The following is a 27938-nucleotide window of genomic DNA, read 5'->3' as shown; positions in this document are numbered from 1 at the left end:
AAATGAATCATTAAAAGTATATAATAGAAATTCAAAGTAAATAATAAGGGTCACGAGAGAAGTCAAACAGGGCCACTGGCAATAAACAAGCAAAACTAAAAGTGGCAGTGGGGAAAATAATGTAAAACAGGCAAACTCTATGAATGTTGTATCCTATCCTTACTACCAAAAAAAATTAAGATTTTCAGGGTTGGAATTTTGTTTGGAGGTGAGAATCAGGAGGTCGGTCCAATTTTGGATCATGAACCCATCTCTGTCAACAGTCTGCTGAAAGCAGGATTTTCTGAGTGCCAGGAGTTTGGACATCCAATTAAGCAGATTTAATGTGGGAATGGAGGAGGACTTATTCTACCGTGGGCATGTTAAAAGACCTCCTTCACCCCATCTCAATTCAGAATTTGGTCCAATATATTTGTTACTCAAAAATGCTTGGCATCCCTCAAAAAGTAAACATGGACCAGGAGTTTCCCTTTTTCAGGCTGTGTAGGGCTGGTTATGTCAATGTCAATAACTAGTCACCTCTGTCTCTGAGAAAACTTGCAATATTGACACTGATCATATTGTTAAAATCTGACCAGCAAGCTTCTCATCCTATTACAGACCTCGATAGTGGAATCCCAGATTGCCAGAAGCTGCTGGCCAGTCAGAGGCCAGCAGCCTCTGGGTCCAAAAGACTGTTGGTTGAGGCCTATTTTCATGGGATCCAATGGCAAGAAGGTAGGACTATTTCTTTTTCTTATCTGGTGGTGGTCAAGGGGAGAGGGGTGTCAGGGGGTTGAAGATAAAAGGGGCAGGAGGGTGGCTTTCAGAGGTCATCTCATTACCCACCTCTGTGCTTCCAACATCCTTCAGATTGGGGCAAATGACGATCATCCTCTCAATCCAACAAGCCAGTCACCATAGTTACTGAGTTGGGAAACTACCTACGTGTCTTGCCTGCTGGGAAAACAGCCAGTTGAGATATTAAACTGAGGTCCTTAAGTGATCATTTGGCCATTATGTGGTCAAGTATCCAATGTCACTCAAGGGCTGATTTTCCAATTATTTGCTTCACTCTCCACCCCTCTTCACACCTCCGGGAAGGAGAAAATTGGTTATTGAGTTCTAGTACAACATGAAAAACAGAGATTGGTGTCGTTATTTTAATGAACCTGCTTGGATATGCTATGACACACCTCCAAGGCAAATGGGATTTCAATCTGGACCTTCTGGCCCAGAAGTAGGGGCATTAATGCTGCTCCACAAAATCCTTTAATTAACTCAATAAACATGTTAAATATGAAAGACCTGCAAAACTATTTTCAGGGAAAATGTGCTTTACATGCAAAACCCTATCCCATCATAAGACCCAGGTGCCATACAGTGATATACAGTTGGGAGGGTGTTGCCCTGGGAGTCCTCAACACTGACTCAGGACACCATGAAGTCTTATGGCACCAGGTCAAACGTGGGCAAGGAAAACTACTTTCAGATTCAAAGGTTGAGTTATCTACTTTTTATTTGAAATGATGGAAATATATGGCAGAAAAGCTTATACATTATAGAGTTGCAAATAGAAATAATTTATTTGTGAACCAGATACAAAAAAAAACTGAATTAAAAATGCATGTCAAAAGCTCAGTACAATATAGGGAGAACAAGAATTTTAACCTGTTAAATTCTGAGAGGTTGTGTGTATCAGAACACAATTCTGCTTAACTCCAAGAACTGTAAAGAGATTCTTTTTGTGAGAATGGTAAATTGAGAGAGTCAAAGTTAAGGCAGGACACATATCAATAAGAAAACACATGGCATTCATGTCTTTTATTAATCAAGGCATAGAATAGAAGGGTGGCGGGTAGTGAGGTTATTCTGGAACTTTACAAATGTTTAGTCTGGCCATAACTTGAGCATTGTATGCAGTTCTGGTCACCTTATATAAAGGAGATGGCTGTACTGGAGAGGATGGAGTGAAGATTTATGTCTGGCCACACATACCCCTAGACCAATAGCAATGTGGTTGACTTGCAACCACATTCTGAAATGGCCTAACAGGCCTTTGTCAGTTATTTCTAACCACTAACATATCTCAAAGAAGGAATTAAATCAGATGGACAATTTGGCAGTGATTAAGGCATAGAAACGATAGCACCAAACTCAGCCATGTTGACCCCACAAAGTCCTCTTTACCAACATCTGGGGTTAGTACCAAAATTAGGAGTGTTATCTCACAGACTAGTCAAGCAACAGTCAGGAATGCCATAATTACGGAACCCTGCTTTACATGCAAAATCCTATCCCATCGTAAGACCCAGGTGCCACCACCCAGAGGTGGTGCACAGTGATATACAGTTGGGAGGGTGTTGCCCTGGGAGCCATCAACACCGACTCAGGACACCATGAAGTTTTATGGCACCAGGTCAAACGTGGGCAAGGAAATCTACTGATTGTCATCTAATACTTCCCCTTAGCTGGTGAATCAGTGCTCCTCCATGTTGAACAACGCTTGGAGGAAGCACGGAGAGTAATGTAATGTGGATGGAGGACTTAAATACCCATCACCAAGAGTGACTCAGCAGCACCACCATTGCTGAAAATGCTCATCAAGTTCTGCTGGATATAGCTGCTGGACTGGTTCTGCATCAGTTGGTGAGAGAAGAATCAAGTGGGAAAAACATACTTGACTTCAACATCACCAGTTTATCTGTCACAGATGAATCTGTCCATCACAGTGTTAGAAGGAGCGTCCATCACACAGTCCTTGTGGAGACAGAGTCCCATCTTCCCGTTAACGGTATCATCTGTCGTGTTGTAGTGCCACTATCACCATGCTAAACAGGACAGACTTCAAATAGACCTTGCAACTTAAGACTGAGCATCCATGAGGTACTATGGGCCATCAGCAGTGGAAAAAGCACAATCCCTGAACCTCATTTCCTGTCATATTCCTATTACCTTCAAGCCAGAGGAGATCAATGCTGGTTCAATTAAAAGTGCATGAGTGTATACCTGGAGTGGCACCAGACATTTCTAAAAATGGGGTAACAAAAGTGATGAAGCTACAAAACAGGACTGCTTGTGTGCCAAACAGCATAAGCATAAGCAATAACTGATGGACAAAAGTGATTCCACAACCAGCAGATGAGGTCAAAGCTCTACAGTACTACCACATTTAGTTAGGAATAGTAGGGAACAAATAGTCAACTCACTAAAAAAGGAAGCTTCACAAAAATTGCAATCCTCAGTGGTGAGAGATTGCAGCACATCAGCGCTAAAGATTTTTTAACAATCTTTAGCCAGGAGTGCTGAGCGGATGATCCATCTCAACCTCCTCTAGAAGCCCCAAGTGGTACAAGTGAAGACACGCAGCCAGTTTGATTGAAACCATGTGATATCAAGAAATGACTAGAGACACTGAATGCTGCAAAGGCTTTGGGCCCTGACAACATTCTGGCAATAATACTGAGGAAGTGTGCTCTAGAACTTGCCATGCCCTTGGCCAAACTATTCCAGTATAGCTACAATGCTGCCATCTATCTGTCAAGTTGGAGAATGGCCCAGCTATGTCCTGTACATAAAAAGCGAGACAAATCCAACCCAGCCAATTGCCACCGTATCCGTCTACTCTTGATCATCAGTAAAATAACAGAAAGGGCCACCAATAGTGCTGTCACGCAGCACCTGCTCACAGATGCTTAGTTTGGATTCTATCAGGGTTACTGAGCTTCTGACCTCCTTACAGCCTTGCTCAAACATAAACAAAACAGTTGAACACTAAAGGTGTTTGAGAGAGACTGCCATCACATCAAGGTCACATTTGACTTGATTGTGGCATCATACATCCAGCAAAGCTCCTCAGTGAGAATCAGGGAAAAATCCCTCTACTGAGTAGAGTCATACCTAACAGAAAGGAAGATAGTTGTGGTAATTGCCACTCAGGCATCTTAGCTCTAGAATCTCTCTGTAGGAGTAACTAAGGGTAGAATCCTATGAGCAGTCACTTCCAGCTGCTTCATTAATGACTGTCCCTTTATCATAAGGTCGAAGTGAAGGTGGTTGTAGATGATTGCACAGTATTCAGGACCATTTGAGCTCCTCAGATATTGAAGCAGCCCATGTCCAATTGCAGCAATACCTGGACAATATCGAGATTTGGGGTTGACATGTTGTGAGCAACATTTCATACTACACAAATGGCGGGAAATGAACATTTCCAGCAAGAGACAATCTAACTATTACCATATGACATTCAATAGCATTGCAATGCCAAAACTCCCACTATCTGCATCCTGAGGATTATTGTTAGCCAAAAACTGAATTTGACTAGCCATATAAACACTGTCTGAAGAGCTGATCAGAGGCTAGGAATGAGTAACTCACTGCCTGATTCCCTAAACTATGTATACCATCTACAAAAATAAATCAGGATTGTGATAGAATACTCTCCACTTGCTTTGATGAATGCAGCTCAAATAACATTCAGAAAGCTTGACACCATTCATGGAGTTATAGAGTCATACAGCACAGACCCTTTGGTCCAACCAGTCCATGTCGAACATAATCCCATATTAAACTAGTCTTACCTGCCTGCTCCTGGCCCATATACTTCCAAACCTTTCTTCTTCATGTATCCATCCAAATGTCTTTTAAGCATTGTGATTGTAACCACATCCACCACTTCCTCAGAAAGTTCATTCCACATGCTAGGTACCAACTGTGTAAAATAAATTTATCCCTTATGTCTTTTTGAAATTTCTCTCCTCTCACCTTAAAAATATGCCCCCTCATCTTGAAATTCCCAATCTTATGGAAAAGACAACTACCATCAACTTGATGGTAGTTTTATTGTTTTATAAACTTCTATCAGGTCACCTCTAAACCTCCTATGCTCCAGATGCAAAAAAAAACTCCCAGCCTATCCAGCCTTTCTTTCTAACTCAAACCTTCCATACCTGGCAACATCCTGGTAAAACTCTTCTGAACCCTCTCCAGCTTGATAATATCCTTCCCATAACAGGGTGATCCAGAAGAGGCCTCACCAATGTCCTGTACAAACTCAAGATAACGTCTCACCTCCTATACTCAAAGATCTGAGCAATGAAGGCAAGTATGCCAATAGTATTTATAATCACCCTGTCTATGTGTGACACAAACTTTAAAGAATTATATACCTACACCCCAGGGGCCTCTGTTCTACAACAGGCTCTGTTCAAAGCCTTACCCTTGTTTGTTGTACCAAAATGCAATACCTCACATTTATCCAGATTGAACCCCATCTGCCATTTCTCAGCCCATTAAGCCATTTGATCAACATCCTTTTGTAATCTTAGAAAACCTTCTTCACGGTCTATTGTGCCAACAACTTTGGTGTCATTTGCAAACTTACTAACCATGCCTTCTATATTCTCATCCAAATCAATTATATAAATGACAAACAAAATTAGGACCCAGAACCAATCCCTGTGGAACACCACTGGTCACAGGCCTCCAGTCTGCAAAGCAACCCTCCACCATTATTCTCTATCTCCTACCATTAAGCCAATTATGTATCTAATTGGCAAGCTCACCCTGAATCTCATGTGATCTAACTTTGCTAATTATTCTACCATGTGGAACCTTGTCTAAAGCTTTTCAAAAATCAAAATAAACAATGTCTACTGCTCTGCCATCATCAATCTTTTTGGTAACTTCCTCAACAAACTCAATCAAGTTTGTGAGACATTATTTTCCTCAGACAAAACCATGCTGACTCCCTAATCAATTTTTGCTTCTCTTAATATCCATAAATCTATCTTTTATAATCACCTCCAACAATTTACTTGCAATTGAAGTCAGACTCACAGGTCTATAGTTCCCCAGTTTCTCCTTACAACCTTCCTTAAACTAAGGTACAATATTAGCCACCATCCAGTCATAGGCACTTCATCGGTAGTTATAGATGATGCAAATATTTCTTCAAGAGGTCTCATAATTTCCTCCCTTACTGCCCACAATGTTCGGGGATACCTTAGATCAGGTCCCGGAGATTTATCCAACTTTATATTCTCTAAGACATCCTGAACCATCTCTGCTATCTTGTGAACTGTTTTTAAAACATCAAAATGTATTGCTCTGTGTTCTCTACACTCCATTTCGTTCTCCACAGTGAAAATTGGCACATAATATTTATTTAATATTTCTCTCATCTCCTAGGGTTCGTCACAAAGATAATCTCTTTGATCTTTAAGAGTCCCTGCCCTCTTTCTGGTTACTCTATTGTTCTTAATGTATTTGTAGAATACATAGAACATTATAGCGCAGTACAGGCCCTTCGGTCCTCCATGTTGCACCAACCTCTGAAAATAATCTGATGCCCATGTAATCTACACCATTCCATTATTATCCTATTGTATGTCCAATGCCCATTTAAGTGTTCTTTATGTCGATGAGTCTACTATTGTTGCAGGCAGAGAACGCCCCTACTGTTCTCTGAGTAAAGAAACTATCCCTAAATTTATCAGCCCTCAATTTAAAGCTATGTCCCCTCATGTTAGCCTTCACCATCCAAGGAAAAGGGCTCTCAATGTCCACCCTATCTAACCCTCTGATTATCTTATACATCGTGATTAAGTCACCTCTCAACCTTCCTCTCTCCAACGCAAACAGACTCAGTTCCCTCAGCCTTTCCTCGTAAGACCTTCCTTCCATACTAGCCAATATCCTAGTAAATCTCCCCTGAACCCTTTCCAAAGCTTCCACATTCTTCCTTTAATGTGGTGACCAGGACTGTATATGCAATATTTTAAGTGCGGCCTTACCAGTGTCTTGTACAGTTGAAGCGTGACCTCATGGCTCCAAACTCAATCCTCCTACCAATAAACGTCAACACACCATATGCTTCTTAACAAGCCTATCAACCTGGGTTGCAACTTCCAGGGATTTATGCGCCTGGACACCGAGATCTCTCTGTTCACCTACACTGCCAAGAATTTTACCATTAGCCCAGCACTCTGCATTCCTTTTATTTCTTCTGAAGTGAACTACCTCACACTTTTCTGCATTAAACACCATTTGCCACTTCTCAGCCCAGCTCTGCATCTTATCTATGTCCTTCTGTAACCTACAACATCCTTTGGCGCTATCCCCAACTCTGCCTACCTTAGTGTCATCCGTAAATTTACTAATCGATCCTTTTACGCCCAAATCCAGATCATTTATAAAAATGACAAACAGCAGTGCCCCCAAAACAGATCCTTGTGGCACACTACTGGTAATTGAGCTCCATGATGAACATTTCCCATCAACCACGACCCTCTGTCTTCTTTCAGTAATTTCTGATCCAAACAGCTCAATCCCGAAACTCCATATTCTGTGCAATAGCCTACTGTGTGGAACCTTATCAAATGTCTTTCTGAAGTCCATATACACCACATAAACTGCTTTACCCACATCCACCTGTTTGGTCACCTTCTCAAAGAACTTAATAAGGTTAGTGAGGCAAAACCTACCCTTCACAAAACCGTGTTGAGTATCCCTAATCAAATTATTCCTTCCCAGAATCCTATCTTGTAAATCCTATCTCTTATAACCTTTTCCAACACCTTACCCACAACTGAAGTAAAGCTCACTGGCCTATAATTACCAGCGTGTCCCGACTCCCCTTCTTAAACAAGGGGACAACGTTTGCTATCCTCCAGTCTTGTGGCATTACTCCTGTTGATGATGATGACCTAAAGATCGAAGCCAAAGGCTCTGCAATCTCCTCCCTAGCTCTCCAGAGAATCTGAGGATAAATCCCATCCAGCCCAGGGGTCTTATCCATTTTCAGTTCTTCCAATCTCTTTGGATTATCCTTAACCTTATCTGCCATTGCTATCTCATATCCCCTCTTTGTCTTCCTGATTTCTCTCTTAAGAATGCCCCAACACTCTTTATATTGATTAAGAATCAATTTGTCTCTATCTAAAGTTGTCTCTATCTAAAATAAGATTCTCATTTATTCTTGACAAGAACCTCAATATCTTTATTCATCCATCATTCCTTCACCTTACCCTTCATTCTAACAGGAACAAAATGCCTCTGAACTCTGGTTGTCACACTCTTGAGGGCCTTCAATGTGTCAAATGTCCTTTTACCTGGGAAGAGTCTATTCCAGTCAACTTGTGAAAGTTTTTGTCCTATACCATTAAAATTTGCCTTACTCCAATTAAAATCTTTAACTTTTATAGAAGGCTTATCCTTTTCCATAACCATTTTGAAACTAATAGAATTATGATCGCTAGACCCAAAGTGTTCCCCCACTTTTACTTCAAGACAAAGCATTGCACTTGATTGATATCGTATCCACAAGCGTTCAATTGTTCCACCACCAACACTCAACAGTAACCGTGTGTACCATCTGTAAGATATTCTATAGCAATTCACCAGGACTCCTTCGACAACACCTCTTAAACCCACGACTGTTGCCCTTATCCTTCCGGTTACATGGCAACACGATCACCTGCAAGTTTCCCAGCAAGCCACTCACAATCTTGCCTTGGAAATATATTGCCGATTCTTCAGGTTCACAGGGACAAAATCTTGGCTTCACTCTGTAAAGACATTATGGATCTACTTACACCAAGTGGACTACAATAGTTCAAAATGGCAATTCAAGGACAATGAGGGACAGGTAATAAATGCAGTTCCAGCCAGTGATGTCCACATCCCTTGAATTAATAAATTTTAAAATTAGATCTTTTCATCCAGGTATTTGCAGGGGCTGGAATACATTGCCTGAAAGAAGAGTAGAGACAGAAACCCTCAACTCTTTTAACAGGTGTTTGGATGTGCACCTCAAGTGTTGGAACCTACAAGGCTACGGACCAAATGCTAGACAGTATAATTAGGCTGGTTGGCTCATTTATCAGTTCGTTTAGGCAAGATCAGCCAAGTGGCCTTTTACCTTCGTGTCATAAATGCTCTATGATTCTTTGATCCTTTAAAGGCTACATGTAGCAAACCAAATTTCATATCTGTTTAACTGAAAAGAGCTGGATTCTAGAATGTCGGAAATTGTGGCTAGTAAATTGATTGACAACTGCAGTGAAAGTGAAAAGTAATTATTTATGTGAAGAGTCATAGAGTCTATGGCAGAGTAAAAGGCCGTTTGACCAATTGTGTCCGTGCTGGTCAAAAACAGCTGCCTAACTATTAAATCCATTTTCAGCATTTGGCTCCTAGCCTTACCATCGCAAGGGTACACCTGAATATTTTTAAAGTATTATGAGGCTTTCTGCCTCTACTACCCTTACAGGCAGTCAGTTCCAGATTCCCACCACCCTTTGGGTGAAACATTTTCCCTCATATCTCCTATGAAGATCACAGGAGGATCACTTCTAGAAAGAGTGATCAGAGGTTAGGCTCCCTTAAATAGTGAACTCATTCTTAAAAATAATGAGACTATTCTCAAAGCTCAACTTTAACTTGCAACTTAAACTCAAGTTCTACTTCACGAATTTCAAAACCTTGTAAGCTAGAGCTTGGGTTGAAGTACAGGTCACCAATGACCTAATTGAATGATAGAATAAACTTATATCAATAGAATAGGCTGAATGGTCTCCTCCTGTTCTATGCCCTTGTGCATTGGTCTTTACTGCCATTAATGGAAACAAGCAAAAAAAGGTTTCTGTGTGCAAGCTAAAACTATTTGGCCAATGTATTTGTAGATGAAGTAAGAACAGAAGTGAGTTACTGAAGTAACACAAAATCAAACTCAAATAATTTGTGAATTATTTGAAGACTAAAGGCAGTTTAAAATTAGCATAATTTTGTTCAGTAAGTTCATAAAAACAAAACTGTTTTATGGGAAATTATAATAAATGTTATGAACATATCACTACAAAAGCTTATAGGAGAGTTAAAATAGTTAGATAGTCCTTGGATTATAATATCTTTCTCCTGGGAGACATTTACTGCTATTTTCTGTAATCACCACTCCAGTCAACCATTCATGCTGCCACTTTATTGTTTAAGAAGTAGTCACGTACTGTGAAGTATATTATTGAACTCTGACAATTCAATGCCAACTAAGATACATGTGTTTTTATAGTATGCAAAAGTTTTTAAAACTTGTTTATAATGGATGGTAGGAGTGAGTTACAAGTCAGTTACACAATTAAGACTTCCAAGAAAATGCTATAAACTACCAGAACAAACCTTGAGCAGCTTATAAATGTCACATCAACCTTGAAGTTGTGTATCCCATAACTCACCCTATTCTGCATGTTGTTTCTTTTAAAATAATTTACATTTTAAAGTTTTAAGGGTAATTAACTCTAATTATACAGAGTTAGTTGAAGCAGAAACAAGAAATGTTGAGAAACACAATGGGCCAAACAATATTAATAAAAAGAACTGACAGGTTAACATTTGGTTTTATGTACTCTGTCAGATGACTGCACATTTATTTGTATTTCATGGACTCCTCAGTCTTCGTGTTATGACATCACTGAATGCTAACTAGTTTGTTTGAACTTATGTAGAGTAACAAATTCAGTGGAATTCAAACCCAGAAATGCATAAACATGTTAAATAAACAAAATTGGTGAAAAACATTATCAATTTGTTTTTTTCTGAATGGGATAAGCTACCATTTGTTGGATTACTTATCAAAAATTGCTGGTATACTTCTAGCCATGAAAGATGAAGAACATGTACCAAACAATCCATTTACATGATGGGGTGAGGATAATCTTCATTTGGTAGACCATTACTGATTGCTGTGAACCCCAATCCTTCAGAGATAGGTTCGACCTCAAGTGATCCACAAAAAACTGCCACGTGATATTATGGGGTTTTTTTGGCATTGACACATGTTGCCAAGCTGACATAGCCATTGGTCATTGTAATAGGGCACATCAGCTCACGCAATAGTGTTATTTCTATCTTCCAACAATTAGTGACTCCGAAGTATGCCATTTAGTGTTTAAGATCTTCATATCTCCACTTCCAGTTATTCTTGAACTGGGACTTTGGCATTCCACTGGTGATCTAAGGAAACATTTATAATTTTTGCAGATGCCATGTGACACTGATGGTTACAATAAGATCCCAAGTCACAGTTGGCAATAACAAAGGTAAAAGAGATGCAGTAGAGACCAGAGTAAGGGAAATGCAGAATTTTAGGTGGTTTGTATGATTATAAAAATAGGAAAGGACAAAGCTATGCAGGTCAGCTTTATGCTGTGCTAGCAAGTATTGATGTTGGGCTATATGTTGATTTGTGGAACCAGTTGCTGACTCATTTCGCAATGGCAGAGTGCAGAGCAGTAAATGAGTTGACACTATGTAAATGATGTATTGCATGCATTGCATCTGATAGGCAAGGGTTACATTATTATTATTCATTGATGGGATGTAGGCATTACTGGGCTAGGCCAGCATATATTGCCCATCCCTATTTGCCCTAAATGTCAGCTACCTTGCTGTGCGTCTGGTGTCACACTTTCACCAGACCAGGTAAAGACAACCGATTTCCCTCCTAAAGGACATTCATGAATCTAATATGTTTTTCTGATAATTGACAAATGTTTCATGGTCATCCTGAGACTCGTACCTTCAGATTTTTATTACTGAATTAAATTTCGCTAATTGCCAGGCGGTATTGTATTCTGGTCTCCAGAATCTGGATAAACATGTTAAATGAGTATGTGTTGTGTCTGTTTTTATGTCATATATTGATGATTTTCATGTTGTCATAGAGATGTGCAGCACAAAATCAGACCCTTCGGTCCAACTCGTCCATGCTGATCAGATATCCCAACCCAATCTAGTCCCACTTGCCAGCACCCGGCCCATATCCCTCCAAACCCTTCCTATTCATATACCTGTCCAAATGCCTTTTAAATGTTGCAATTGTACCAGCCTCCACCACTTGCTCTGGCAGCTCATGCCATAGACATACCACCCTTTGCATGAAAATGTTGCCCCTTAGGTCTCTTTTATATCTTTCCCCTCTCACCCTAAACCTATGCCCTCTAGATCTGGACTCCCCCCATCCTAGGGAAAAGACTTTGTCTGTTTATCCTATCCATCCCCCTCATGATTTTACAAATCTCTATAAGGTCACCCCTCAGCCTCCAACGCACCAGAGAAAACAGCTCCAGCCTTTTCAACCTCTCCCCATAGCTCAAATTCTCCAACCCTTGCAAAATCATTGTAAATATTTTTTGAATGCACTCAAGTTTCACAACATCCTTCTGTTAGGAAGGAGACCAGAATTGCTCGCAATATTCCAACAGTGGCCTAACCAATGTCCTGTGCAGCCGCAACATAACCTCCTAACTCCTGTACTCAATACTCTGACCAATAAAGAAAGGCATACCAAATGCCTTCTTCACTACCCGATCTACCTGCGACTCCACTTTCAAGGAGCTATGAATCTGCACTCCAAGGTCACTTTGTTCAGCAGTACTCCCTAGGACCTTAACACCATTAAGTGTATAAGTCCTGCAAAGATTTACTTTCCCTAAATGTATCACCTCGCATTTATCTAAATAAAACTCCATCTGCCATTCCTCAGCCCATTAGCCCATCTGATCAGGATCCTGTTGTAATTTGAGGTAAACTTCTTCACTGTCCACTACACTTGCAATTTTGGTGTCATCTGCAAACTTACTAACAAAAAGTAGTGGAACCAGCACCGATCCTTGTGGCACTCCACTGGTCACAGGCCTCCAGTCTGACAAACAACCCTTCGCCACCACTCTCTGTCTTCTATCTTTGAGCCAGTTCTATATCCAAATATCCTGTATTCCATGTGATCTAACCTTGCTAACCAGTCTCCCATGGGGAACCTTGTCGAATGCCTTACTGAAGTCCATATAGATCATTTCTATTGCTCTGCCCTCATCAATCCTCTTTGTTACTTCAAAAAGCTCAATCAAGTTTGTGAGACATGATTTCCCACGCACAAAGTCATGCTGACTATCCCGAATTTGCCTTTCCAAATATATGTACATCCCGTTCCTCAGGATTCCCTCCAACAACTTGCCCACCACCAATGTCACACTCACCGGTCTATAGTTCCCTGCCTTGTCTTTACCACCTTTCTTAAACAGTGGCACCACATTTGTCAACCCCCAATCTTCCGGCACCTCACCTGTGACTATCAATGACACAAATATCTCAGCAAAGAGGCCTAACAATCACCTCTTTAGCTTCCCACAGAGTTCTAGGGTACACCTGATGAGGTCTTGGGGATTTATCCACTTTTATGCATTTCAAGACATCCAGCTCTTCCTCCTCTGTAATATGTAATATGACTCTTTTTAGTACTTGTTTTTCAAAATTGTTTCCTTTAATGTCTTTAATATTTCTGTTGTAAATGTTGGTATATGCATGCTCTTGTCCGAGTGAAAGGGGTGTCCAAAAAATAGTTTGAGGAAATAGTTTGATAAAGTTTCATTGTACATGCTGGTTTATGTACTTGCTGCTTTGCAAAAAAAAAATCTAATGGATGTCAATTCTTGGCTTTCTACTAATTAAGCTTCATTTAGTGGTGATTCATGTGATGCGTGTTTTACCCACATTAGTTTGGATTTTATGTACCAACCAACTACTTTTGCCAACATGGTTTCTTTCATTAAAATATAAAGTCACAGAAGACAAACTTTCAGTTGTGACAGCTTTGAAATATATGTAACTTGATGGCTATGTGATAGAGGAACTTCCATTTTTAGCTAGTTGGCTGGATCAACACTCATTTTCAGCACTTGCAGTTGTGAGTACATACGTACAAACTTAACCTCAAATCTAGACATTTTTTCTTTGTTCAGAGTTTTTAGGCATCGCTTGCAAGACCATCATTTATTACCTATACATAATTGATCTTCTTGAATGCTGCAGTCCATGTGTTGGATGTGCTGTCGCAGTTCTATTGGGAAGAATGTTCTAAGATATTAGCTGAAAAGTGAGAAAGGAGTGGTGAAAAGTTTCCGAGTTTGGATGGAGAGAATTTACAAATGTTGATGTGCTCCATGCATCTGCTTCCCTTATTCTTCTAAGAGGTACAAGTCATGGGTTAGGGAGGTGCTTTTGAAGGATCATTGTAACTTGCTAAACTGTATCTTGTAGATAATACACACTGTAGTCATGGAGTACTGTCGGTGAAGGGAGTGAATGTTGAAGATGGTCAGTGCCATGTCAATTAAGTGATTGATTGATTTATTGTTGGAACATGTGCTGAGATACAGTGAAAAGTGTTGTTTTGCATGCTATACCAACAGACTGTACCATACAAAGTACATCAGAGTAGCTGAACCGAGCGCAGAATACAGTGTTACCGCCACAGAGAAGGTGCAGAGAGAGTGATCAGAATTAATATTTGAAAGGTCCGTTCAAAAGTCTGATAACAGTGGGGAAGAAGTTGTTCTTGAATCTGTTCGTACATGTATTCAAACTTTTATACCTTCTGATTAACAAAAGAGAGTGGAAAAGAGTATTGCTGGGGTGGGAGGGGTCTTAACTTACGTTGGCTGCTTTCCTGAGGCAGCAGGAAGTGCAGGTGGAGTCAGTGGATGGAAGACTGGTTCGTGTGATAGAGTGGGCTCTGTAGTTTCTTGCAGTTTTGCAAAGAACAGATGCCATACCAAGCTGTGATGCACCCAGATAGGATGCTTTCTCTGGTGTATGTATAAAAATTGGAAAGAGTCCTTGTGGACATGCTGAATGTTCTTAGCACCCTGAGGAAGTAGGGGCATAGTTGTACTTTCTTGACCGTTGCATCAGTGTGGGTGGACTAGGACAGATTGATGATCATCATTGCCAGGAACATGACAGACTTGACCATCTCCAACTCAGTACTATTGATGCAGACAGGGGCGCCACTCTGCTTCCTGAAGTCAGTGACCAGCTTCTTCATTTTGCTGACATCAATGCAGAAATACTTGTCTTTACACCATGCTGCTAAGCATTTGATCTCTTTCCTTTATCCTGTCTCATCGTTCTTTGAGATCCGAAATACAATGATGGTGTCATGAGCAAACTTGTCATTGGCGTTGGGGCGGAATTTGGCCACATGGTCTTGAGTGAATAAGGATTAATAGGGAGGGATAATGCAACCTTGCAGTGTACTGATGTTGAGGATTATTTTGGGGGAGTTGTCACTTCATACTGATTGCAGTCTGTGGCTCAGGAAGTCCAGTTACAGAGGGGAGAAGTTGAGACCTAAGTTTTGTAGTTTAGAGATCAGTTTGTTTGCAATTATGGTGTTGAAGGTGGAACTGTAGTCAATAATTAGGAGCCTGATATAGATATCCTTTTTATCCACATGTTTCAAGAGTGAGTGTAGGGCCAGGGAGATGGCATCTGTGTGAAACTGTTGTGCCGGTAGGCTAATTGCAAAGAATAAAGGCAATTTGGTAGGCTGGAATTCATGTGTGTTATGACTAACCTCTCAAAGCACTTTATAATTATGGAGGTCAGAACCATCAGGTGATAGTCTTTGAGGCATGCAGCATAATGTTTCTTTGGCACCACAATGAGCATGGTCTTCTTGAAGCAGGTAGGGACTTAGGTCATAACAAGGAGAGATTAATATGTATGTAAATACTCTCACCAGCTGGTCCACACAGGATGTGAGTGCACAGCCAGGGATTGTCTCTGAGCTGGTCACTTTTCATGGGTTCACTTTCAAGAAGGCCAATCTGACTACCACCACAGTGACCATGGGTACAGGTACATCCGAGGCTGTTGAGATAGGTGACATATTTGCATTGATCATTAGTTCAATGCGAGCATAGAGGGCATTGAGCTCATCTGGTAGGGATGTGTTAATGACCATGATTCTGTTTGGCATCACTTTGTAGCCCGTTATGTCATGTAAGCCTTGCCACAAACAGCGGGTGTCAGTATGGTGGTCTGGGTCTCAAGCTTTGTTTGGTATTGCCCCTTGGCATCTCTGGCCTTACAGAGGTTACTTATATTTCCTGTATAGGTCACAGTTGTCCAACTTGAATGCCTCAGACCTGGACTTCAGAAGGGAGTGGATCTCCCAGATCATCAAATATTTCCGGTTGGGGAACATTCGGATTAAATTCTTTGGCACGCTGTCTCTTGCTCACTTACTAATGAAGTCTGTAATAGTGGCATAGGAGAAAGTGAGGACTGCAGATGCTGGAGATCAGAGCTGAAAATGTGTTGCTGGAAAAGCGCAGCAGGTCAGGCAGCATCCAAGGAACAGGAGGATCGATGTTTCGGGCTTGAGCCCTTCTTCAGGAATAGTGGCCTCCTCAAGTAGTGGCATAGGCTGGCAGCTGCGTTCTTGAATGTGGACCAATCACTGACTCTAAGCAGTCCCATAGAAGCTCTTCCATTGCCTCAGACAAATGTTACACTACTTTCTCTACTGGGTCCTCACGCTTCAATTTCTGCATGTAAGTCAGAAGGAGAAACACTGCGTTGTAATCTGACTTTCCAAAATGCCAATGGAAGATGAAGCTGTAGGCATCTTTGATGGTTATATAGCAATGGTCACAGATGTTCGGTCCTTTGTTGGGACAGGAGATGTGTTGATAGTATTTTGGTAGCATGGTCCTGAGTTTGGCCTGCTCAACGTCACCGGCTACAATGAACAAGACTTTGTGTTATTCTGTCTCAAGACAGTTTATAGCATTCAGTACTTATAGAGTCATAGACATGTACAGCATGGAAACAGATCCTTCGATCCAACCCCTCCATACCGACCAGATATCCCAACCCAATCTAGTCCCACCTGCCAGCACCTGGCCCATATCCCTCCAAATCCTTCCTATTCATATACCCATCCAAATGTCTTTTAAGTGTTGCAGTTGTACCAGCCTCCACCACATCCTCTGGCAGCTCATTCCATACATGTACCACCCTCTGCGTGAAACAGTTGCCCCTTAGGTCTCTCTTATATCTTTCCCCTCTCACCCTAAAACTATGCCCTCTAGTTCTGGACTTCCTGACCCCAGGGAAAAGACTTTGTCTATTTCCCCTATCTATGCCCTTCATGATTTTGTTAACCTCTATAAGGTCACCCCTCAAACTCCGACGCTCCAGAGCAAACCCCAGCCTGTTCAGCCTCTCCCTACAGCTCAAATCCTTCAACCCAGGCAACATCCTTGTAAATCTTTTCTGAACCCTTTCAAGTTTCACAACATCTTTCCGATAGGAAGGAGACTAGAATTGCCATATTCCAACAGTGGCCTAACCAATGTCCTGTACAGCAGCAACATGGCCTCCCAACTCCTGTACTCAATATTCTGACCAATAAAATAATGCACACCAAACGCCTTCTTTGCTATCCTATCTACCTGCAACTCCACTTTCAAGGAGCTATGATCCTGCACTCCAAGGTCTCTTTGTTCAGCAATACTCCCTAGGACCTCACCATTAAGTGTATAAGTCCTGCTAAGATTTGCTTTCCCAAAATGCAGCATCTCGCATTTATCTGATTTAAACTCCATCTGCCAATCTCAGTCCATTAGCCCATCTGATCAAGAACCTGTTGTAACCTGAGGTAACCTTCTCCGCTGTCCACTACACCTCCAATTTTGGTGTCATCTGCAAACTTACTAACTATACCTCTTATGCTCACATCCAAATACTTTATAGAAATGACAAAAAGTAGTGGACCCAGCACCGATCCTTGTGGCACTCCACTGGTCACAGGCCCCCAGTCTGAAAAGCAACCCTCCACCACCATCCTCTGTCTTTTACCTTTGAGCCAGTTCTGTATCCAAATAGCTAGTTCTCCCTGTACTCCGTGAGATCTAACCTTGCTAACCAGTCTCCCATGGAAAACCTCGTCGAATGCCTTACTGAAGTCCATATACATCACATCTACTGCTCTGCCCTCATCAATCCTCATTGTTACTTCTTCAAAAAATTCAATCAAGTTCGTGAGACATGATTTCCCACGCACAAAGCCATGTTGTCTATCCCTAATCAGTCCTTTCCTTTCCAAATACATGTACATCTTGTCCCTCAGGATTCCCTCCAACAACTTGCCCACCACCGAGGTCAGGCTCACCGGTCTTTAGATCCCTGGCTTGTCCTTACCACTGTCCTGAAATAGTGGCACCATGTTAGCCAACCTCCAGTCTTCCAGCACCTCACTTGTGACTATCGGTGATACAAATATCTCAGCAAGAGGCCCAGCAATCACTTCTCTAGCTTCGACAGAGTTCAAGGGTGCACCTGATCAGGTCTTGGGGATTTATCCACCTTGATGCCTTTTAAGACATCCAGCACTTCCTCCTCTGTAATATGGACATTTTTCAAAGTACCACCAACTATTTCCCTACATTCTATATCTTCCATATTCTTTTTCACAGTACTGATGCAAAATACTCATTTAGTATCTCCCCCATTTTCTGCGGCTCCACACAAAAGCCACCTTGCTGATCTTTGAGAGCCCCTATTCTCTCCCTAGTTACCCTTTTGTCCTTAATGTATTTGTAAAACCCTTTGGATTCTCCTTAACTCTATTTGCCAAAGCTATCTCATGTCACCTTTTTGCCCTCCTGATTTCTCTCTTAAGTATACTCCTACTGCCTTTATACTCTTCTAAGGATTCACTCGATCTATCCTGTCTGTATCTACATATGCTTCCTTCTTTTTCTTAACCAAACCCTCAATTTCTTTAGTCATCCAGCATTCCCTATATCTACCAGCCTTTCTTTTCACCCTAACAGGAATACACTTCCTCTGGATTCTCGTTATCTCATTCATCAAGGGCACTCTTCACTTTCACATGGGGTGGGATGTAGACAGCTGTCAGGATAGTGGAGGTGAATTCACATGGCAAGTAGTCAGGACAGCACTTTACTGTAAGATATTCTAGTCTGAGCACCTGATTTGGATGCAGACCCCACCACCCTTTGCTTTGTGCAAGGTTGCCAAGCATTCCATTTAGGAATTGGGAAATCTTCAGGTTGTAAGGCACAGTCAGGTGTAACAGGAGTGAGGCATGTCTCTGTGAAACAGAGCACACAGCAGTCTCTGAATTCCCTTTGGAAGATGTGTCTAGATTTACGTTCATCCATTTTGTTCTCCATGGCTTGGGCATTTTCCAGGATTATGCTGGATAGGGGGATCTTGAAATCCCAAATGTTTCAGTCTTACCTGAAGTCCAGCACATCTCCCATGTTTCCGAGGTAGGTGGCTGCGCCTAATCAATCTGGGTGTCAGTGGGGGATGTTTGCTTCTCCCAATGGGGTCTTGAGCTCCAACAGTGGCCTTGAGCATTCCAGGGCAACTTGTGGCCAGTTCAGACAGGTCTCCTTGAGTCGGGTCGCCGTGAGGTCGGATCTTATTCCCATGCTGGACAGCTCTCAGTTCTGGGTTACCATGACATCAGGAGATCAGGTCTGCAAGAGGCCGGACAGCCTCTGGGCTTGCACTTCCAGAATCGGCAAGGTAAGTCGGTATGTCCAATGGTGTTCTAGGCAGCAGTCTCATTCACAAACGCTCCGGTGGATCTTACAGCCAGTTTCGTCAGGCTTCCTCAACGTTGAGTCACTGAGCGATCAGGTCTTGTTCCCACCTTGGTCAGACCTCTGTCCCAGGTTTCCATGAGGAGGTCAGGCTTGTGGTCTCAATGTCAGCAATCGAGGCTCGTTGGTCGTAAATCTTTAAACCTTAAAGTAGATATAAGAAAATGCTGTTTGTAATTCTGATAGACTTAGAATTGAGGTTTAGAAGAGCAGAATGATTACAAGATATGTAAGAATAAGATCTGCTGTAGACAACTTACAAAATGTCATCATACTCTGGCATCATTTTGAAAGTGTGCTGCTTTGGCCATGATGTCCTTGAGATCCTAGTGTATTATTGGAATTGTACTTATCCAAGCAAGTGGAGATCAATCCAGCTTCTGATATGTACCTCTTAGTTGGTGGACATAAGATCATAAGACGTTGGAGCAGAAATTAGGCTATTCAGCCCATCGATTCTACTCTACCATTCAATCGTGGCTGATAGGTTTTTCAAACCCATTTTCTGCTTTCTCCTTGTAACCCTTGATCCCCTTGGCAATTAAGAATTCATCTAACTCATCTATTCTCAATGACCAGGCCTCCACAGCCCACCATGGCAGTAAATTCCACAGATTCACCACTTTCTGACTGAAGAAGTTTCTCCTTTTCGCTGTTCTTCTGCCAATAGAATCATCTTCCCAACATTCACTCTGTCCAGGCCATTCGTATTCTGTAAGTTTTTGTAAGACAGCATTTGTTGAGTTCAGGATTTGACTCACTCCCTGTAAAATATTCAGCTTCAGACCTGATAAGCAGTGACAGTCTCGAGGTGATTTAAAGTTTCTGGTCAATGATGGTACCAGGATGTTAATAGAATTTGATGGTGATTGTGCTATTGAATGTCAAAGGGAAGTAGTTAGGCTTTTTCTTGTTGGAATACGTCACTGCCTGCATATGTGGTGTTAGCATAAATGTTGCTTGATGCCTTTCAGCCCAAACCTAAATGTTGCCCTGCTGTAAACTGGTAGATTACTTTATTATCCAGCAAGTTTTTAAAGGAACTGAGGACTCTATTCATCAATGAGCATCCTCACTTTTGGCCTTAACATGAAGTTAAGGTCATTAAGAAATAGCGAGAACATTGTCATTAGGCACAAGGGCTCTTTTGGCACAGTAGCAGTATTCTTGCCTCTAAGCCAGGCGAGCTTGATTCAAGTCCCACCTGCTCCACAGGCATCAAATAACATCTCTGAACAGGATGATTAGAAAATATCTGTTCTGAGTAACATCTCGTGTGATGTCTTGCAGCTGAGAAAATCGATTTCTGTCAATTGTGATTGTTTTCTTTTGTGGCTTTTATGATTCCAGCCAGTGTGGAGTTTCCCTCGTCTTGAATTGACTTTAGTTTTTCTCAGCTTTTAATAAATGTTCATGTAAACCTAGTTTCAAGGAAGATATTTACTGATCCCTGAGGCATTTTCTGTCACCTGGAACATGGTATGATGAAGAATCTAATTATTACATAATATTTTGAACTGTGTTTGTCTGTGGTCTCTGTTGAAATGTCTATAATAAGGATTTTGAACCTTGGATCAAATCCAGTTTTACCACACCTAAAGTTATGACTCCGTCACTGACAACAGCAGGTTCCTTCAATAAAGAGCAATGAGCCGAAAAACTTGCATGTAATTGTAGTTCATGGGATAAGTCAATAATATTTTGCATCACCATAGCTTGTAGTATATTTGAGATAAAATGAGCATTTGGATTTGCCCAAGATTAAATCTTAAAAATTTAACTCTTTATCAGATGTCTCTTGGTGAGAGTATCTAAACAAGGGAGTGCTAAGCTATAAACTTTCATGATTTGAACTTGTTTGATCCCCCTGCTTTTCATTGACCATGAAATTAACCTTCCTGTCTTCTATTGCTTAGGGTCATGCGCAAGACTTCACTGAACCTGTTAATGTAGGTTAGTCATCCAGTGTACGCAGTTTCAGAACTCACTTTTGGAAGATTGAATGAGAGAATGAATTTAGTTGCAGCCTTGATTCTTTTGAGTTCAAAATGGATTTATCTTGAAATGCTAATTGATGAGGTTACTGGAAAAGGAGTGAGAAATTGGGAATACTGACCCCTGCATCCAGATTTCCTTTATGTACACATGACGGAAATCTCATCCATTAGAAGTACATATGAAAAACTTGGGAGCCAGATTTTCCACTTTTAGTGATTACAAATCATGCACCTAGCATGCTGGGCACTTTATCGTTCACATTGTGGTGAACCTATGGCTTTAAGAAGTGCTTTTTGTCCTTTTTTTTAAAATGAAGAAAGGTTGAGATAGAGGTACCAAGCAATTTGCTCAAAGCCAATAAAGTAAACAGTTTGGGAAGCCTTGGTTTTTTTTTAGGTTGGAACAATAGAAGCAATCTCAATAGATAGGGTCAAGCTCCCACAGAACCAAGAGTTTTGTTTTACCTTTCAGCAGTTGCTGGGGTGGGTGTGAAGTTCTTTTCCCTCTCTCTGTTACAGCTAAAAGCTAGGGTTGTCTTCCTGCTGCTGGAATTGCATGTGAGGCAAACTATTTTACTGAACTTGCTAAGGGTGTCTTTATGGGATATTGCTATATTGGAATATCTAATTAGTAGTTTACATAAATATTATTGTGTTCAGCATTCCAGTAGAGTTACTGTTAATCTAGTTGTTCTCTTTTTATTTTGTCTGTATTTTAACTGTAGTGTAGTTTGATCAATCTAATTTCATCTGGAATTTAACACCTTACACTTACCTTTAAAATACAAAAAGTTAGAGTCTGGGCTATCTTCTTAATATATTTGGATAAGGGTTTTTACCTGATCCATAACAGTGTCATGTGCGACAGCTAACCCTGTTATAGTTGTTATAATTCTGTTTTATCCTGTTGTAAATCTTGTTGACAACACCACAGTAAAAGAATAAAAAGAATATATAGTGAGCAATTGATCATTAAGTTCACAATTTGCAATCAACAAACACAACAACGTTCCTTCTAAGGTGCATGCTTGTACTTTATAGATGCTCACAAGTCGTCCTATGTTTGGTAATGTATATACAACAGTGGCTTCACAAAAAAGTTAAAAGGGTTCCATACTTTGAAGAGACCATGCACCAAAAAGCTGTAATAATGAAACACGGCACTTCAATTTGGATAATGTATGCATATTTCATATAAAATAGCAGCCTTTTTGCAAAACTACTGTAATTGCAAAGCAGCAACATTTTTTATTAATGCTATGAGAACAGCTGAAGGTCCAAAGTTCCAACCAGCAAGGTTAACAAGCATTTAAACAAAGATAAGATGCATTAGAAAATGGGAATGAAGTAATGCAAAACTTGGGTTTTTAAAACCCGTTGAGTGTAGACAGTAATGGAGAATAAGAGGGAAACACAATTTCACTGTTGTCAAATGATTGATTTTCAAATACTGGTGATGGTTACAAGGAACTAAAATGTGGATTATTTGAAACTTCAAAGAAACAAGAGAATAAAAGTCAGCACACTGACTATTTTATCAATTGAATAGAAATATCAAGGCAAAGAGGAATCTCTTGCAAAATGGCAAACTTTTTTTTTCAAGAAATGAGTCTCATGTGGTGCAGTGATACACAGGAGGCCTGGGTTCAGGTCTTACCTACTCCAGGGTTGTGTAATAACATCCCTGAACAGGGTGATTCAAAAAAATAGATATAATCATAGCAAGTGTGCTTATGCTACTCACAAGTCGTGAAATATAACTTGCTTCAAAGGACCTTGTCTTTAGGCAAGCAAAGATAATGTACTTCTCAATAAATAACATTTCATGTTATTCAATCGGATGTACACATATTAAGTCGCCATGGTTATCTCCTACTTAATTGACATTGTTGAGACACAATCATTATCATTTACAGTAAGAAATGGTTTACACTTGGTAATCAACATTGGTTGAAATGTGTGAAGCAAGAGGTCACTGGATTGATAATCATAGGTTTTGGAACCTCACCTTCATAATAAAGGATTGTTGCCAATCTTGCTGTTCTTCCATAGACCATAGGATGCAATAGCTGAATTAACCCATTTAGCAATTGAGTCTGCTGTGCCATTCCATCTTAGTTAGCCTCCTCAGTTCTCGCAGCAATGAGTTCCACAGATTCACCACCCTCTAGTTGATGAAGTTCTTCCTCCTCTCAGTTCTAAAGGGTCATCCCTTCACTCTGAGGCCGTGACCTTGGATCCTAGTCTCTCTGACTAGTGGAAACATCATCTTCATGTCCATTCTATCTGGGCCTCTTCGTATTCTGTATGATTCAATCAGATCCAACCCTTATCCTACTAAACACCATCAGGACAGACCCAGAGACCTCAGCTGCTCTTCATATGACAAACCCTTCATGCCTGGGATCATTTTTGTAAACCTCCTCTGGACTGTCACCCATGTCAGCACATAATTCCCTAGATATCGGGCCCAGAACTGCCCATGTATTCCAAATGCAGTCTGACTCAAGCCTTCTATAGCAGCAGCAGAATATCTCTGCTCTTGTATTCGAGCTGTCTTGAACTGAATGCTAACATTGCATATGCCTTCCTAGCAACCAAATGAACCTGCTTGGTAACCTTAAGGAAATCCTGAGCTAGGTCCCAAGTACTTTTGTGCTTCAGATTTCTGAAGTCTTTTCCTGTTTAGAAAATGGTCTATTCCTCTATTCTTCCTACCAAAGTGCAAAACCTCATATTATTCCACATTGTATTCCATCTGCCACTTGTTTGCCCACTGACCTAGTCTGTCCCAAGTCATTCGTCAGCACCCTCAACAATGCCTGTCCCTCCATGTACGTGGGCGGCACAGTGGTTAGCACTGCTGCCTCACAGCACCAGAGACCCGGGTTCAATTCCCGCCTCAGGTGACTGACTGTGTGGAGTTTGCACATTCTCCCCGTGTCTGCGTGGGTTTCCTCCGGGTGCTCCAGTTTCCTCCCACAGTCAAAAGATGTGCAGGTCAAGTGAATTGGCAAAGCTAAATTGCCCATAGTGTTAGGTGAAAGGGTAAGTGTAGGGGTATGGGTGGGTTGCGCTTCGGCGGGTCGGTGTGGACTTGTTGGGCCGAAGGTCCTGTTTCCACACTGTAGGTAATCTAATCTATCATTGTGTCATCTGCAAACTTAGTAACTATGCCCTTAATTCCTTCTTCTAGATTGTTAATATATAATATGAGTAGTTGTGGTCCCAATACTGAACTCCACTAGTCAGCTGCTGACATCCAGAGAAGACCCCTTTATCCCTACTCTCTGTCCTCTGCTTTCGCAAGTCAGTCAATCCTTTATCCATGCCAGTACCTTGCTCCTATCACCACGGGTTCTTTTCTTATTGAGTGGCCTCCTATGTGTCACCTTCTGGAAATCCAAACAGATGATGTCCACTGACTCTCCTTTGTCTAACTTTGTCTTATTGTCCTCTCAGTATTCTAATGGAGTTGTCAGGCATGACCTCCCCGTGATGAAGCTGTGCTGACTCTGCCTTATTTTACTATGCACTTCCAATTACACAGAAATCTTATCCTTTATAATGAACTCTAAAATCTTACCAACAACTAAGGTCAGGCTAAGTAGCATGTAGTTTCCTGTCTTCTGCTTCCCTCCTTTCTTAAACAGGGTTGTTATATCAGCCATTTTCTGGTCATCTCAGACTCTCCTTGACTCCAGTGATCCCTGAAAGATTGACACCAATGCCTCTATAGACTCCTCAGCTGCTTTCTTCAGAATGCTGAGATGCACTCCATCTGATCCAGGTGACTTATCCACCTTCAGACCTTTCAACTTCCCCAGCACCTTCTCGTAGTGATGGCCACTACATTTCACTTCTGCCTTCGACTTGCTGGAAGTTCTGATACGCGGCTGGTGTCTTCCATGGGCTGTTTTACCTACAGAAAACAAATTTGGGCTTCTGCTGCAGGCGTGCCCTGGGAAGGAGGAATGGTTTTCAGTACTACTCTTGTGTCCACAGGAAGGATTTTTTCCAGAAACCAAAAGCATAATTTTGTTTAATAGCTACGTAGATCATTGAAAAATCTTGAGTCGGGAAGTCTGACATAAAGGGCTCCTATAAATATTGAGCCCATAAATTTGGTAGTAGAGACCAATCCTGAGGAGATTGGGCACAGGCATTGTTACTTCTAAACTGATATGTTTGACTCCACTGTTATACCTAATGAGTGGGCATAGCAATGATAAATGTCTACTCCAGTAATGTAGAACAACATACCAGCCTGACAAAGAGCAAATCACTTCCATCTATCATACGTTGTCAATACTGTTCTTGTTTCACAAGAACAGAAATTGCTCGAAAATCTCAGCAGGTCTGGCAGCATCTGTGCAGAGAAATAAGATTTAATGCTTCGGGTTGAGTGATCCTTCCTCAGAATGCTTTTCCAACAATGTCATTTATGTTTCTAATTTACTGCATCCTCAGTTATTTTGGTTTTCATTTTGTTCTTGTGAAAGTGTAGGTACAACAGAACTTGTTTCTGTTTAACAAATGAGCAAGAAGACCCTTGATAACATCAAGCACAGGACCAATAAATACTTTTTAATATCATTTATGCCATTTTGTTGTGTATTTTCTGCTTGATCAAAAGTCTCAGTAGGTTGGTGTTTCAAATTCCTATTCATGCGAATACATAAACTGTGCTAAGTATGAGAGAGTAATACACTAAGGTTAAGGTATTGTCCATAGATACAATGTTAAACTGATAACCAATATGCTGTTCCACTTTGCCCTACAGCTAATAAAGCTCCCATTCACTATTTACAGATGTTTTTCTTCTTTGGAAAATCACTGTTTCAAGAAGCACTGTAAACTAATCAACTGTTCTTTCATCCTCATAATAGCCATTTTGATCAAAGCAAACTTTTACAACATTTGCCAAAAAATAAGCAATAATCCAATGGATATGAAATGCTTTGTGATATACTTTTTTGATTGTTCCTCGTAAAATGCACAATTGTGTATAAACTGAAAACAGCACATGAAAGAATGGCTAACATTGTAACAGTTCCCTTCATTGGAATCACTAAACCCTGATTTTCTTTAAATTATGACGTGACCTGCTGTTAACTTCCAACATTTCGTGTTTGTATTTCAGAATTGCAGATGTTTAGAATTTGTGTTGCAAGAAATGTTTTCCTTCTAAATCCCACTTTATTTTTTTCCTCAAATTTTCAAATTAACTGTTCACATCACATCGGTCCAATCTCCTTGAGAAAATGTCCATTTTTCACATGTAAATTTAGTCAGTAGCTTAGATATGCTATTTGACATTAAGAGATTTCATGATTCTACCCTCACACAGCAACCACTGAACACTCCCGTGTTGGCTTCTGGATCTGAACAATTGTCCCCCTTCTTTGTCTCACACTGAGGCTAACTGCCACTTCCTTGCCACTAATTTAGCTAAGTTGACAAAATCAACATGGTCATGAGGTTAAACACAGTACTTTCCTAATTTATTTGGTTGAGCCATTTTCAGTAGTGGAGCCATTGGGAAAATTAGTTCATTTCATTTTTATACCTCCTATGTTTGACTTTTGCATTGGCTTTACCGTTGTCATCAGAGCATCACTCTATGAAAAATTAAAACATCTAAATTTAGAGTGCAGCTTCTTTTGTCAGTTACATAGCAGTAATAGTTCAAGAAAATGACTCTTAAGGACTGTATATACCTTGTAAAATTGGGACCTGCCAAACTAACTCTCTCAAATCATGTTTTTAACTTGATTAGAATATCTATCTATTACTGTAGTATCATAAAAAAGATTTTGTCTTTAAAAGTTTTAATTAAATCTGATGATTGTTGTTTTTGTTCCAGTCTCCACCTTATAGCTCAGGAAGTTACGACTCTAGCAGAAATGAGCTTTCAGGAAGTTGTCCAGAAGATCTGTCAATCAGCAGAGGTGGGGATGACGACGATGACGATCATGATGACCACGAAGACAGTGAGAAGATCAATGACTCTGAGGGAATGGATCCTGAAAGGCTAAAGGCATTCAATGTAAGAACAGCGTATGGGCTTCTGTATACACTTACATTGAACATAGAACGTTACAGAGCTGTACAGGGCCTTCCTGTGCCAACCTGTGAAAATAATCTGATGCCATATAATCTACACCATTCCATCATTATCCATACGTATATCCAATGTCCATTTAAATGCTCTTAAAGTTGGCAAGACTACTACTGTTGCAGGCAGGACGTACCACGCCCCTACTGTTCTCTGAGTAAAGATATCTGTCTTAAATCTATCACTCCTCAATTTAAAGTTATGTCCCTTCATGTTAGCCTTCACCATCTGAGGAGAAAGGGTGGACAGTGAGAGCCTATCTAACCCTCTGATTAATACATTTCTATTAAGTCACATCTCAACCTTCTTCTCTCCAACAAAAACAGCCCAGTTCCCTTAGCGTTTTCTCATAAGACCTTCTGT

The 27938-nt window shown here is 40.8% G+C and overlaps 1 protein-coding gene across 3 annotated transcripts in view; it reads left to right on the top strand.

Moving 5' to 3' along the window:
* The window catches only part of LOC132822762 (nucleolar protein 4-like), a 278882-nt gene that overhangs the window by 188066 nt on the left and 62878 nt on the right, over positions 1-27938 (top strand). For all 3 annotated transcript variants that reach the window (XM_060836076.1, XM_060836073.1, XM_060836075.1), the window contains 2 exons: positions 601-717; positions 27324-27506. In XM_060836076.1, the coding sequence (XP_060692059.1) occupies positions 601-717; positions 27324-27506 (300 nt within the window). The remainder of the gene's footprint in view (positions 1-600; positions 718-27323; positions 27507-27938) is intronic.

This window comes from Hemiscyllium ocellatum, chromosome 15 (genome assembly GCF_020745735.1).
Source record: "Hemiscyllium ocellatum isolate sHemOce1 chromosome 15, sHemOce1.pat.X.cur, whole genome shotgun sequence".
In the NCBI taxonomy this organism is placed as follows: domain Eukaryota; kingdom Metazoa; phylum Chordata; class Chondrichthyes; order Orectolobiformes; family Hemiscylliidae; genus Hemiscyllium; species Hemiscyllium ocellatum.
Note: the sequence above shows the minus strand (reverse complement) of the source record. Positions and strands in the feature narration are given on the sequence as shown.